The following is a 15713-nucleotide window of genomic DNA, read 5'->3' as shown; positions in this document are numbered from 1 at the left end:
TGTTATGATTAATAATAGTGTTTTAAAAAAAATAAACATTTATTATAAATAATTAAGTTCACTAATTTTTTTTAATATTCACAAATTAACTATCTCTTATATTAAGGATTAGAACTATTATCTTTTTTGTGGGTATTACTTTTAATCATCTTTCTTTTCTTTATTTTATTTTACTTAGATATAAGACAGCATTGATTTATTTTTTTTAACTCTTCTATTTTCTCTATTTTCTCTTTCCATTTCTTTTTTTAAATAAAGATTTCTCTTTCTATATCCAAATAAAGCATAAGCAATTAAGCATTCTCCGCTTTTTAAATAGAAATTTCAGTCAAGACCATGCTTGACCACGATGAATTATTCAATCCTGGCTAATGAGAGTATAAGAAAGGAATGGATTGACTATTTGGTGGCAAGTACAATTTAAATTTAATTTTTATTTTTTAAGAAAAAAATGTTTTTAATTAAATTTTGAAAAAATTTCAGAAAAAGAGCCTTGAAATTATTATTTCCCAATTCATGTACTTAAGAGTTAAAAATGAAAGAGAAGGAAGTAGTACCTGATTTGGTATTTTGCAAATATAATTAAACAACTAAAATACTTTTATATCATATTTGAAAAAAAAATCTTATTGGTTGTTCAATACTTATCATTGCCAATTCACAACTGTTAATAAATAGCTAGTTATTGCCAATATATTTCCACTACAAAAAAGAATGTACTTTGTAGCAGTTAAAATGCGTGATTTGTAGCGGTTTTAACCGTTACAAGTGACAGTTGTAGCGGTTCTGACAACCGCTACAAAAACCACCAAAGCAAATGGATTTGTAGTGGTTAAGGAGAACCGCGGCACACGATAACCAACCACAACAGTATTTTGTAACATTTATAAAACCGCCACTAATAACGCGATCAATGAGATCATTTCTAGACATTTTGTAGCGGTCATAAAACCACTACAAATTTGAGATTTGTAGTGGTTAATAAAACTGCTACTAAGTGTTGTGGGCAAAAAATTAGTATGGCGGAAACCGAAAATTAAATTTGGTGGCAAGATTTGTAGTGGTTATATAACTATTGCAAATGGTAAAATTTTCAAAAAATGGCGCCACTGGGACGATTTTGCAGCAGTTAAGAACCACTGCAAATGTAAAAATGTTATTTTATTTTATTTTTTTTTGTAGCGGTTTTTATAACCGCTACAAAATGTTACGTTGAATTTTTAAAAAATTAATCAAATTTTGAAATAAAATATAATAAATTAAATATGATTTGCAAATATAATTTTGAAATGAAATGTGTTATCAAATTTGTAATTAAGTTTTATTTAAATTTGTCTTATATAAGGAAATTTTAGTAATATTTTAAGTATTAAAATAAATATTATTAGAAGATTTATAATTTTATAATAGTAAAAATTAAAAAAATTTATGAAATGTTATTTATAAATATAAGAAATAAATTAGAAAGAGTAGAAAATAAAAATAAATAATTTCTACATGAAAAAAATATTAGTAAATTAAAATTAAATAATATGAGAAAATAAAAGTAAATAAACAATAAAAAAACTTACAATTTGAAAATGGGAGGAGGAATATCATAGGAGAGAAATGGAGGTTTTTTTATGAAAGAAAGGAGAGGAGAGGTAGAGGAGGTATGAAAAATGAGAGGGAGAGTGGGTGTATTTATAGATGGCCAGTGACATTTGTAGCAGTTTAGTTCATTTTGTAATAGTTTAGTTGATATTATATCGTTTAGATTTTGTAGCGGTTTTTTGAGTTTTGTAGTGGTTAAAAAACTCAACAAATAATAAAATTTTGTAAAAAAAATTACTAATTTTGAAAAAAATGATTTGGAATGAACTGTTGAAAATTTAGTCTTCATCACTTTGCCTGCAAGGAGATATATAAAGTCAAATAATAAGAAATAATTATAACACACATAAATTTAAGTAAAAACAAAAATGTTAATTAATGTAACAAAAATGAACCAAAATTATATGTAAAAAAAAACCTAACAATTGGTAAATTGTCATCTCCTTCAGAGAAGAAATTTTCAAAATTCGTTGGTTGGAAGGGTTCATTGTCATAAATGATGTCGTCATCATCATTAGTTCATTACCCATGTCATAAAGATCTCACAGCTTGAGGTGGATCACCATACTCCAATCTTTATGTCTCTCGTCCTCGATATAATAAACCTGGTGTGCCTTAAAGACAAGAATGTATGGCTCATGATCTTCATATTCTCCCGTATGAATAAGCCTAGGGAAATTAACAGATGTGATACCCAATTCGTTAGTAGTGAGTCCACGTGAAGTTGTCGTATTTGCTCAGCAACACTTGAATAGAATGACAATGAAAAGTCCTGGATAATTTAACTCAACAATATCAATTAGCTTTTCATAATAAGGAATGCCTCCAAATCATATGTCACTGTCACTGGTACTAGCATAACTCCTTGGTCCAAACGTGCCAAAAACTCTGGAGTTTTGTGTGAGCAAACTGATCATGCGCTACTATACAGAACTTGAACCCATTGACATTATATGTAGTAAACCTCCTGACATCATCAAACAGACCATATGCAAGACTTTTGAGTTTAGCTATGTGAGGAGTGTTGTCATTACATATATTCGACGTGTAAACCAACTCAAAAATTCTCTGTGGACTCTCTTGTAAACCTCAACGGATGTTTGTCAACGACCCCGTAGCTGCCGCTTGACATATCTTCTAAATTCCCTATAGTGTTATTTGTTAGAGAAGGCAATAATGAAGAAATTTTAAACATAAAAAAGAAAATCAGTGTACAACTTACTGGGAAAAAGGTTCAACTTGAGTGCAATTTATCAAGACATGTTTGTGTGTTTATAACTTCTCGGTAAGAGTAAGTTTGAAGTATTCAAATACTCCAACTAGTTTCTCAACTGTAAATTCTTGTCATTTGTTATTTAACACTTGTCATTGTCAGTTCAGAACTTGTTAACAAACTTTTTGATATAAGGACATTTTTAGTCATTTAATTATATTTGTAAAATACTAAATCAGACATCACTTCTTTTTCTATCATTTTCAACTTTGAGATGCCTGATTTGGAATATCATATTTTTCAACTTCTTTATTGAGAAAATGACACAAAAATAATACTTAAATTTTGAAAACCCTAAATAGTTACTTGAATAAGGAAAATTCTCATTTAGTTACACATGACTAAACAGGGATTTTGAAATTTAATAAAATAACTAGATTGCCCTAAGTAAATTTTCAAAGAAAGGAAAGAAAGAGTCACAGGTTTCAAGTATGGTTGAATAGGAAGAAAGAGAAGAGGGAGGTTGTGAAACTATCATGCTCCAAATCATCGAGTCATCGAGGAAAGGAGCTATTGCGGAAGGTATATGTGTTCATAGGGAGGTAAGGTTTTCTAAGATTTCTTTTCTGTGGTCTTGTCTATGAGTGTTGTAGTGAAATTGATTCAGTTTAGGAGGAGGGAAATCATCAATTGACGAAGAATAAGGTCTATGTAGTTGAAAGAGGTGAATTGTTGCTGCTATATGACGATTCTGAAAGTTGCAAGAAGTTGTGATTTTTTTTGTGTGATTACAAAACAAAAAAAAAGGTGATTACATATTGTTCTTTTGTTGGCACTATCATAGAAGGATTGGTGGGAAGGGAGCTCACGAGATCAATGAGCCGCTACTGGTTGGACTTGCTATTCATGCAAATACTATGAATGAGATGCTGTTTTTGGGAAATGGCGTTAGTAAACTTGTTATTTGCTTTACAAGTGTCGTTAATGATAATTGGAGAAGGTGCAATGCAAAACGAGGTGATTACATATAGTTCTTTGTTGACACACAAATTTTGAAGAGCGTAATGGTTGTGTATATATATAGTTGTGCCTGATTCATGTTTTGGAGTGTGTGGTTGGAATGCTTTTGGATTTATAGCTGAATGGCCTTACATGTATGTTAATTGAATGTGTGTTTTGTGCTGATACAATAATATCTGACAACTTTTTTAATCTCATAAGTTTTTTTTTTCAACTTTTATAATGAAAATAACAAGTGCGGTAATGTTATTAACAACTTGAATAACAACATTAACCACAAGTCTTTCAGACTGAGAAGTTTTAATTTTTGTAACAAAATTGACAAGTGCAATAACATCATTAACAGTTAGAGTAATGACATTAATCACAACTTGTCCAGGTAAGTTTAAAATTAGGAATTTTTTAACTTCTGTAATGATCAGGTTAGCAAGTTCAATAACGTTATTAATAATTTGAGTGATAACATTAACCACAACTTTTTCAGGGGCAAGTTTCAAATTGAAAATTTTTCAAATTTTGTAATGAGGTTAACTAAAGTTGTTATTCGGTTTAACAGTATTGTTAATTATTATAGAACTTGCAAGACAAGAGTGCACTTAATGTTTATGTTTCATGTTCGTGTCTTTATAGTATCATCTTCCTATAAAATGAGTTGAAAAAATGGCCAATAATGATTATTTACCTCATGTGAGTTGTTAATAGTTATACTGAAATTGTGAACAGCGTTAATAAAGTTGTAAAAATAGTCATTTTTACATTTTCTCAAATTTTTGTTGTTAAAGGCGATATTGAAGTTGTTAAACAGAGATAATGAATTTGTTAACTGCTATATGAGAGTTGTAAAATTTCTTATCCATGATTATACAACATATCTCTCCAAGTTTTAATATGCTCTGAGATGAGGTAGTTAATGGCTATAGAAGAGTTGTTAACAGCATCACTGAAGTTGTAAAAATGACCATTTTTTCATTTTCTTGAATTCCTGTTGTTAAAGGTAATATTGAAATTGTTAATAGAGATAATGAACTTGTTGGCCACTATATGAGAATTGAAAAATTTTTCATTCATGATTATAAAACCTATCTCTCTAAGTTCTAACAAGCTCTGAGATGAGGTGGTTAATGGTTATATAAGAGTTGTTAATAATTATACTGAAGTTGTTAACAGTGTCATTGAAATTGTAAAAATAGCCATTTTGGTATTTCCTCGAATTCCTGTTGCTAAAGGCGATACTAAAGTTATTAACAGAGATAATGAACTTGTTAACCACTATACGAGAGTTGTAAAATTCTTCATTTATGATTGTACAATATATCTCTTCAAATTGTAACAAACTCTGAGTTGAGGTACTAATGGCCATACGAGAGTTGTTAATAATTATACCGAAGTTGTTAACAGTATCATTGAAATTGTAAAAATGGCTATTTTTACATTTCCTTGAATTTGTGTTGTTAAAGGTTATACTGAAATTGTTAGTAGAGAAAATGAACTTGTTAACCGCTATACGAGAGTTGTAAAATTTTCTATTCATGATTATACAACCTATCTCTCCAAATTGTAACAAACTCTAAAATGAGGTTGGCCATAAGAGAGTTGTTAATAGTTATACTGAAATTGTTAACAGTGTAATTGAAGTTATAAAAATGGCCATTTTGGCATTTTGTTGAATTCTTTTTGTTAAAGACAATACTAAAGTTGTTAGTAGAGATAATAAATTTGTTAGTTGCTATACGAGAGTTGTTAGTAAAGATAATGATCATTGACAAAACTTTTACAGTGAATAAGTAAGGTAGTATTGCAACTTCTGCAATAGTTAACAATACATTTAAGGCAATCTAGTCATTTCATTAAATTTTAAAATCTCTACGTGTGACTAAATAGGAATTTTTCTTATTCAAGTGATTATTTAGGGTTTTCAAAATTTAAATATTGTTTTTGTGTCATTTTTCCTTATATTTTTTTGCCTTTTAGAATCAAAAAATACATGAAGTGAAATTGTTAATTTTAAAAATTAAAAAAGAAGGAAGCACGAGTGAACCCGATTTTTGTCTTCTTCATCTGCTTCGGACAATGCATCAATCATGGACCCCCACCACACACAATCATTTCATTTCTTCATCCTTTTAATTGCACGTGCTTTTCAATGTCCGCTTCTTAGTTTTTCCTTTGTCTTTTTCTTCACCCTTTACTTCGTTATAATGAGATACAGGGAGTGTTTGATTTATTAAAAAAGTATTTTTAAGAAATATTTTTTAATTTTTTACATATTTAGTATACCGAAAAAGCATTTTTAAAACACTTGAACAATACACGTTACAGAAATTTATGAATCTTCAAACTTTAGAGGATCCATAACATTGACTTATCAGTTGCAACTTGCAAGAGTCATCGAAATCTTACGCATGGAGTACTTCTTTTATGTAATGTTTCTTTATTTGATTAAACAATTTTCCCTTCAAATTAATTGGAGATATCAGCTCAAATCTCCACTAAAACATTAGAAACAGATATGGGTGTTATAACTGCTAATACACATAAACGCACAAATAATTGCGTTAACATAGAAATACAATTGCACCTCGCATGCATTGGGTCATACAATTAGATCTTCACATATAGCTACAACACTGGGAGCAAGTATGCTCCTTTTAACCATGTTTAGGCTATCTTGACCAAATTTTCTTCTTGTTGTCCCTCTCTTTAATCCCCTGAACCTGATCCCTGTCTCTGCTGACTCTCTTGTGGGTCAATGGGGCTTGAGAAGCAGCCATTACAGGCCTAGTTGTCCTCCCTAATCTTCCTAATTTGGGAGGATCAGATTTCCTCATGACTTTCCTGTCAACGAAATTGTTCTCTGTTTCAATGCTTCTGAATTCTCTTTTACTTCTCATCTGATTAATGGAGTCGTTCCCTCTCAACGAAGCAGCAGAACCTTGATTTGTCGAGTGGTTTATTGAGTTTGAACTCCTTAGAATGCGAGGCTCATTCTCGCTTGGATAGTCCTCTCCTGTGCAGCTTTTATATTTACCTTCGACAGGAGTGGCCTTCACCCCATCAACAGAATTATGAGTTTGTTGCCACTTCAGCTCTCTCTCTTTGTACCTGTCCTCAACCTCCTTTACCTGCCATCGCATTGTCACATCCCATGCATTAGATGTAAATAGTCTCCTAAACTTCTTTTTGACTCTCCCCCAACCAAGAATCTCTTTTTCTCTCTCTAAATATATATATATGTAACAATTTACGAATATCAAACAGCTACCTCTTTTCACCCAAAAAAGAAAAAAACAGCTACCTCTTAATCTATATTTCCTATATTAAGAAAAAAACAGCTACCTCTTAATCTATATTTCCTATATTAAGCTGATATCAAACAGCATGTTGTTAAATTAAATGTATGTAGAACAGACGTTAATTTTCTTCTTCAGAGGTACCTTTTGATGAATCAAGTTCTCTGAATTCTGTTCCTGCTCTTTCAGTTTCCTCTCAAGCTCCTTAACCTGAATGAGCCCACATGCGGAGGGGTCTTTAATCATCCACTAACGAAAACAGAACAAATATATATATACAACAAATCCCAGTCATTGTCTACCTTGTCTTTTAAAATGGCAGATTGATACTCAGACTCCCGCGCCTGCTCTCTCAGTTTGTTATCTAAATCCCAAACCTGCTTGAGCAATATAGTATATTTAATCTCTCTCATTTTTTCCCCCACAAAATTATGAATATGATTATAATTGGGTCAGTCAAACAGAGGAAGTTTCTTCAAGAGTTAAGAATGGGATGAAAGAGAGCTTCCCCAAGGTAACAGACGGACCTTCTGTTGGAAGCTTGCTGTCTCAGACTGCAATTTATCTTTCAGCTTCTTTTCCAGCTCTTTGACCTATAGCAGAGATAAATTTACGCTTAGCCGGCACTGACGAGTGACAAGTTAATGAATGGCTGTTATTAGCATATTCCCCCCCCCCCCCCAAACAAAACGAAAACAAAGTTATTAGCACATTCTAACAGACTCTATCATTTTTAGCATATCTTCTGTGGGTCATTCGGGTTTCCCCGGTGGTAAGTTGTCCAATACCAAAACCACAGTGAACAATCAGCGATCAGTTATATAAATAAAAAGTGATAATGCTCTTAGGTGCATAAAAATAAAAGATGTATCAGTCTCATATGCAAAAAGCAACCTGATGTTGGAGAGCATTGCATGTTTCATCCTTTCCCTTCAATTTGTTTGACAATTCAAGAACTTGTCTCTCTGACTGTTTTTGCACGGCTATCTTGGAATCAATTTGGCCTTCAAGCTCTTTAATAGTTTCCTGTAGGTTCCTGTGAACATTATCCTTGCCTTTGGCCTTACTTTCCAAGTTTTGCAGATTTTCTTCTAGTTTCCGTATGGATTCATCTTTAGTTCTGCACTCATTTCGTGCCTTTTCAAGCTACATCAATTCGGCAGAGGAAGTAAGCATTAATATTCTATAATACATGGGAAAATGTATAACTTGGACGTAAAAGTTCCAGCTAGATCCGGAAACCTACCATTGCTTTCACCTTTTGAAGCTCACTTGTATCAATTTGCTTCTTGACAGGACCCATTTCAACTCCCCTCACTCGAGTTGCAAAATTTAGTGAGCTCAAAGTCTCACTTAAATCCTGGTTCGAAGGACTGATTTGTACAAACATCAAGGCTTTGGAATCGCCTCCTGCAATATGTTGCAACAAATACTACCGAAGTTAAAATTCCACCAAGAGTAAAAAAGGGAAAAGCCAACAGAAGCTAGAGCCCTACTCCTAAAAACGCAAGAGAAGGGCAAAGGAGAACTGATTAACATACCTAGGGAGTCTTGAAGTAAATGTGTCAATTTAGAATTCCTGAAATTCCCAGAAATGGACTGCACCATTACGCCTTACATATTATAGAAAGCAAAGGGTGAAATGAATGAGGATGCAAGGTGTACCGGTATGGAATATGACTACTTTTGCTTGCTAAAGCGGATATCACGTCCCCAAGAGCTGAAAGAGATTTATTGATATTTTGTGCTTCCTTAAGTCGCATGCCTTGCACGTCAGTTTTTGCAAGTCTCTCGCTGCCTGCCAAATCCACAAGCCAAAGCTTGCTCTTGGTACACTCACCATTGATCAAATTTTTTGTCTTTACTGTTATACAAAGCATGCTGAGGAAGAAACATAAAAACATCAAACATCGTATAAAAGAAAGAAAAATTCGCATACATAGGCACACACGGATAAGCTGATATGCCTTTTCTAGTGTCTTTCTTTTGTTTTTTGTTTTTTTTTTTTTTTGGGGGGGGGTGTTGTATGCAAGATATTAGTACCAGTGAGATCGACTGCTGTGCTCATTCACGTTATTGCTTCCAACGGCTCTCGCATTACTTCCAGTTTGCAGTATAGTCCAGGCGTCCTCAATGTTATTAGCCTTGGCTTCTATAACGCCGGGAACATGATGAGAACCTTCAGAGGCTTGTTTTACCTCCAGCCTAATTACAAATTCAAAAGAAAAGATCCCAACTGCATCAGATTTCTGATTAAAATCAAGTGCTTGAAAAAGCTTTACCTCCCTACATAGTCTACCATGCTTGAAAAAGCTTTCGGAGACTAATATTGAAATCAAATAAAAGAAATAGAAGCCATACTTTTTTGATGATAGTCCTGAAGCCAGTAGATCTCTGATTTGTTCATTATAAACCTCAAGCACGCTAACAGTAATTTCATATGCAAATGTTTCACTCCTTTCCTTGACAATTTCAAACAAGTGTGCAAGAGTCCTGTAATTTACTCCTCTGTTCTGTTCTGTTCCCTCCATAGTAAAAGTCTTTCCTGTTCCTGTTTGGCCGTATGCAAATATGCAAACGTTGTAGCCATCTAGCACAGAGATTACCATTGCTGAAGCATCAGAGAAAACATCAACTGTCGAAGAAAGCAAATGTCCTTAGTTAGAATCCTGCGGATGATATGAGCCTTATAAATTACAGCAAAAAGATGAAACTATAGGTGGGGTGCCTTGAAAAGAAGAAGAAAACTGGTTTTCTTAACTATATTTGTATACCTTGATCATCTTTTGGAGAATAAACTCGGTCAAATCTAAAGGTTTTTTTGGTGGAGCCACCTGTCAAAATTCCAAGGCAACCATCCTTTGCTGCATCAAAATCCACAACTGATGTACCCCCAGCTAAGGTTTCATCCTTATTCATTGGACGACAACGACAGAAAACTCTAATGTTCCCTATTATGCGGAACAAAATTTTTGTTATAATTCCCATCAAATAATTTGAACACAGTCAACCAAGAATAAATAATTAGGAGGCAGGAGCACAGAACATACCTTTAGCCTCCTGAACTTCATTGAATAGCTTTTTCCTTTGTGCCATCTCTTCATTGTATTTCACTTTAAAATCTTCACACTGCTTAACTGCAGAAAGATTGTGTTAGTCCCTTCATATGAATTAGACAAATGAAAACCCGAAACGTGAATTGCAACCCAAATCTTCATTAATTAGAATGGATATTAAATTTTATAACTCAAGCATACCCAATTCCTGAACTGCAAAAACCATTTTATTTAGCTCAGGGATTGAATCGACGCATTCATGTGCTTCACGGGAAAGTTGAGCATGTTCACTCTTCATCAACTGCAAAACAAATCAGGTGCAGATGCTTCTAAGATCTACGTATGAGAATAATAATAATAGAACTGCTATGTTTTTAACATCATTCCTCTGCATCATCACCTTTATTTTTTCTTGTAAACATCTGATTGCTTCCGTCCATTTCTTCTTATCATGGTCATAACTGCTAGAAATGTTCCTTAACTTTTCAGCTTGTTTCTCCACAGTTTGATCTGAGAAGAAAATTGACAATAAGCACTTAGCTACTTAGTAATGTTGTGACCTAGGATTGAAAAATATCAATTAAAATCGAGTATTTGTGCCAATATCAATATATACATGCGCCAGACTTCATTAAATTAGCTAAAACTTCAAGCAATGCTTAAAAATGGCACAATAAGATCTTTAAATTCCCACATAAAGAAATCTCAATAATTCAAATTAAGTGTTTCGCCTTTAACTTTGGTACATTCCAACTGCGTTTTCTCTCGGTAGAAAGGTCCTTACTAAAACATACCAAGAGAGAGCGTCTTAAATGTCACATTGTCAAGTTCCATCCGGACAGTCTCCAATTGCTCATTTGTTGCAGTTAATGACATCCATGCCTCATGGCATTCTTTTGCCTTTAACTGACACTGCATGGTAAGCTCTTCAACCTTCTTTTCGTATTTCGCAGTAGATTTTGTTTGCATAGATTTCAGCTGAAACATTCCAATGAAAAGCGAGATAAGAAAAATGTTTTGAAGCTTCAAACTGCCACAATCAGCTAGGTTGCCTCTAACCTGTGATGAAGGAATTTCAATCTGTCCGGCACAGTAGTTACATTTAATGTAATCACATGTCCCTTGGGGAACTATTTGAATATCACAAAGTAGAGCATCATAAGTAAAATTTGTGAAGCAAAAAGTAGACAATGACTCGCTAAGTATATATATATATATATATAGACACAGTTACACACACATATCTATGTATACATGGAATCTTAGCATCTTGTTAAGTACAGATGTGAAAAAACATACACTATAGATGCAAATCAAATATTGCAGAAAATACCTGATTCCTTTGTTGCTCTCCTGATGCAGATCCCACTAACCACTGGGCTTCCATTGATACTTTCAAATCTTATGAGAATTACACCATCATCCTTCACAGATACTTTTGAATCAATCAACCGTAGTGGTTTGTTGGCTCCAACAACCGCAAAGATATCTAATTCAGACAGAACCTGACATGGTTTTAAAGGAAAAAAGTTCAAGATATAGCATAAATTTTAGTTTTACAAGTGTTTTAAAGTAAAATACATAGGGGAAGAGAAAGAAAGTTGGACAGACTTGCCTTTTCTTCTTGGATATATACGTTGAACACCCTTATACCTTTAGGCCCATTTGTGTTAATGATCTCCGCAAAATGAAGATCCACAATGTAGTCTCCACGAGGAATCTTATCAAATCTATAGCAAAAATTTCCTAACCGTGCTGTTTGATAGATAAACGGACAATCTCCAGCCTCCGTTATTTGCTCATCGGTACGTAAAACATTCCCACCTTCAAAGAAGGAGTCGGCCATGATAGTCAAACCACCATCTGCTTCATTTACAGCCTCCTCCCCGGCATTTACGAACAGCACATATTCCTCTCCTTCAAAAAGCCGTAATAATAAAGTAAATACTTGATCCTCCAGAGAAGTGTAGAAGTCTTACAGTCTTAGAAGTTCTTCATGCCTCTAGGCTTTTGTTTTTCAGCAAGACCAGCGGAAAAATGAAAATGTTGGTCGGCAATAGCCTTTTTTGCTTTGCAACCAAAGCTTAAATAACTGTGGTCCTTAATTTTCAATTAATGCCTCGCTACGTCATAGTTAATGAAAAATTGATCACTGATATATAGAATAGCTAGTTAGACATCCAGTTCCCAGAATCGCACGTTTTCAGAACTATTCAAACAGTCAGATATCAGAAAAAGCACGGCCTGAACTCAATTGCATTTCTTCTAAGTCTCCAAACGCGAATCAGTTTCTACTCAGTGAAATCAAACCCCTTACGTGTTCAGTGTGCTTGTGAAAAAAGAAAACAAGAAAGACAAGAAACATTTACAGTTTCATTAGGGTTCTTCCTAGCGAACTCGTAATTTATATTTCATTGTCGGCCATGATGCCTCAGCTCAACAAAGATAAATCCGTAATAACAAGAACAATAAAGTGATATATATTCATTTCGAAGATTGTCACCTGAGCTTTCAGATCCCCTAAACCCAGTAGGAATTAATCTTGAAGTGGGGTCGCAAACCATCGAATCGAAAGAATCTGACATTAGGGTTTTCAGGTCTTGCTGAAATGAATTTTGGCAAACCATCGCCTCCATGTAAAAAAGAATTTTGGCAAACTATGAGATGCAGTAAGAGAATGCTATTTCTCTCAGGAAGGAATTCAGGAGTTCGAGTTCGTAAGATAAAAAAAGCTTCGACACTTTCTGAGGCATTCCTATGGTGGGAGGGGAGATAGTTCAAAATTTGAATCTCCCGACCGTTAAAATCAACCGACCGTTTAACCTATTTTTCCTTATCTTGTCACCTCCCTAATTTATTTCTTTTTGCAAATGAGCTCCCTAATTTAATTCGAAAAGGAAAAAAATTCTTCTTTGAAGCCAAAGCTGAGCAATTTTGTCTTTGAATTCTTGTAGTTGTATGAAATGACTAATTAATAATGAATTAACCACATATCAACTTATTTTCCAAAACTTATACAACGCATGAGATCTATATTAGATACATGTGTATTTAAATGTTTTGTTAATGAAAAATAAATGCAAAATTTATTTATCTTCCCTTTCAGTTGAAAATTGTAATTCTAAATTTTCAAAAAGCACGTCATCTTATAAGGAAGGTGAAAATATTTAATTATTTGTAGTATTATTATTAGTTGAGTTTGTGTAAAAATTTTAGTAATAATCTTTTAAGATAATTATTTATGGAGCCTGTAAGAAAAACAATATGAAATTAAAAGAAGGAGAAAAAGCGCTTGAAAGTTTTAGATGAAAAAGTTAGTTTATCATGTCACCTGCCGATCTTAACTTTGTATTTTTTTTTTTTGGTGAAGAACTTTGTAATTTTGTCTTGGATATATTAATATAAGAGTTAGTTAAATATTAAATTTGTTCCTAAATATAATATCTCAATTCATTTTGTCTTTTAAATTTGTATTTCATTTTCTAAAGTATTCTTATTGATTGCCCGTATTAAGGGGTTTCCATATAATGGTAGTTATGACTTAAAAGGATACTTCAGAAAAATGAGTTAAGATACATCTAGAACTCCAAAATATTTTTTGGGTGCATTTAGCTCCCTAAAATATTTTGTGGTGTATCTAACATTCTGAAGTATTTTTCAGGTATGTGATTTTTTTTTTTGCATTTGTGCTAGATCCATCCAAAAAATATTTTTGAATGTTAGATACACTTAAAAAAAATACTTTATAATACTATATGCACAAAAAAAAAACTTCAAGATGCTAAACACATTTTAAAAAATCAAGTATATTTCAATCTTTCCATTCTCCTGTCTCTCTTAGTTTTCCTCACAGAGCTTCAATAACAAATTAGTCCCATGATAAAGCCTTGAATCATCTCCTTATCTTTCTTCCATGGTTTTTGGTTTCCACACTAAAATGCTTCTTCACTTCATTTTTCATTTTTTACCATATTTAGGAGTTCTCTCTCATAATAAGGTTTGTTTGGCATTTCTCTCTCTATTTTTCCTCTTGCTCTCCCTTCTTTTTCTTTTCTCCGCAAACCTTCTTCTCCTTTCCTATTTTGTGCATTTTTAGGAGGCAAAAATTTTAAACCGGACAACCCACCCTCACCAACGGTTATCAAGTTTAACATAGGTTTTTATCAATTAAACCAGTTTGTCACCGGTTGATTTCATCTCTAGCTCAACAAGCAATCTTAATAAGGTTGAAGACTGGTTTATCGGTTTTTTAGTTGAACCAGCCAGTCCGGTCCATGTTTTTACCTTGATAAATTAATCTTCAATATACATATGTAAAATCTCAGTATAATTCTAATTATATTGTTTTGTTGTAGATAATTGAGGCCCTTTAATCTTTATCACGCCTATTTCACTTGATCCGTTGATGTAAATAATGGTCAAGACTAATAGAAAATGAGTCCAGTGGAAAGGGGTACTCCCTCAAAAGGTGGTGAATCAAGATTTGAAATCTCACTAGGAGAAGTATTTACATTTAATATCCGACAATGTCTTGAATAGAATTTCCACTAATAAGATGATAGTTATGCATACAAAAAAAAAAGAAGCCAACATTATCTATATCAATAAAAATTTTCATGCAATCCCCTAACATCATTTATGGAAGCTAAAAAAGTAACAATTTTTTATAAGATGCAAATATAAATGGATAATAACATCAACACCACTAGTGATATGAATGAGTTTTTCAATACAAAGACCACACAATAAGATTGTGAAACACAAAATAAAGTTGTGTCTCTGCACTTCGAAGTAGAGTATTATGGACATTAGTGTCAAAATAGTCATGATTAGCTTAATAAGCAATGGATGAACCTAGGATAGTTTTTCCAATAAAGAAAAAGTCCTTCTTCAAAATCTAGAGAATTTCTGTTATTGTGCTTAGGTGAATCTAATGCCATGTTTAGCGCGTGGGTCTCACTTTTATTGGATTGGGAACGGGAATGAGATTAGGAGTAGAATTGAGATTTAAAGTTATGTCTGGTATAGAATAATATTTGAAGAAAATGATTGCATTAATTTTATTTTAAAATTATTTTAATTATAAAAAACTATAATATCCTTGTTCTTAAAAAGGCTTTTGTTATTTGGATAGAAGAGAGGGTATTTTGGTCTAAAAAATTCTCAATCCCAAGATTAAATTCCTAATGTCACTCGCTTATAGCATTCCCTAATTCTATTTATATAGGTTTGACGAATCTCAAGTAACAAATAATTGTTTATACCAAAAACTCTTTTGATTCTATTTATAAGTCACTTCCAACATGTTTTACACAAAATAAGAAAAATTTTAAATTTTATTAACTCTCATTTAAAATTTAATAATTTTTTAATTTTATCCCTATTTAATATATACTATATCTCATATAAACAAAGTCAACATAACAACAAATCAAGTGTAAAATTGTACATCCATGTAAAAATTTTCTCTCAATATCTTATAAATAGGACCAAAAGGATGTCTTCTCTCTTTGCTCTATAAATAGGACTAGTATTTTTTGA

At 32.7% G+C, this 15713-nt stretch overlaps 1 protein-coding gene across 2 annotated transcripts; it reads right to left on the bottom strand.

The window, feature by feature from the left end:
* Positions 1-6340: 6340 nt before the first annotated feature.
* Positions 6341-12824, bottom strand: LOC114757972 (kinesin-like protein KIN-14R). 2 transcript variants are annotated; one of them, XM_028946953.1, is made up of 19 exons: positions 12676-12824; positions 11788-12089; positions 11506-11677; positions 11232-11302; positions 10967-11150; positions 10573-10682; positions 10374-10473; positions 10167-10253; positions 9891-10067; positions 9478-9751; positions 9160-9321; positions 8782-8997; positions 8658-8695; positions 8363-8526; positions 8011-8262; positions 7644-7709; positions 7419-7493; positions 7261-7326; positions 6341-6948 (listed from the first exon to the last, which is right to left on the bottom strand). In XM_028946953.1, the coding sequence occupies exons 1-19, from the start codon at positions 12806-12808 to the stop codon at positions 6490-6492; spliced, it is 3108 nt and encodes a 1035-aa protein (XP_028802786.1). In that variant the 5' UTR covers positions 12809-12824; the 3' UTR covers positions 6341-6489. The 2 variants fall into 2 exon arrangements, with proteins under 2 accessions (XP_028802786.1, XP_028802787.1); XM_028946954.1 differs by having other exon boundaries at positions 11788-12086.
* Positions 12825-15713: the final 2889 nt, after the last annotated feature.

The sequence above is a fragment of the Neltuma alba genome, unplaced genomic scaffold (assembly GCF_004799145.2).
Source record: "Neltuma alba isolate B1F8T4 unplaced genomic scaffold, ASM479914v2 tig00010659_pilon, whole genome shotgun sequence".
Lineage (NCBI taxonomy): Eukaryota > Viridiplantae > Streptophyta > Magnoliopsida > Fabales > Fabaceae > Neltuma > Neltuma alba.
The sequence above is the reverse complement of the archived record's forward strand: the minus strand, read 5'-3'. Positions and strand labels throughout refer to the sequence as shown.

Excerpts from the sequence above, each read along its gene's own strand:
- LOC114757972 (XM_028946953.1), bottom strand. The coding sequence starts at position 12,808 with ATGGAGGCGATGGTTTGCCAAAATTCATTTCAGCAAGACCTGAAAACC. Across the intron at positions 9,752-9,890 it reads TTCTCCAAAAGATGATCAAG|TTGATGTTTTCTCTGATGCT; the intron begins GTATACAAATAT and ends TTTCTTCGACAG. Across the intron at positions 7,327-7,418 it reads CTGCCATTTTAAAAGACAAG|GTTAAGGAGCTTGAGAGGAA; the intron begins GTAGACAATGAC and ends GGGCTCATTCAG.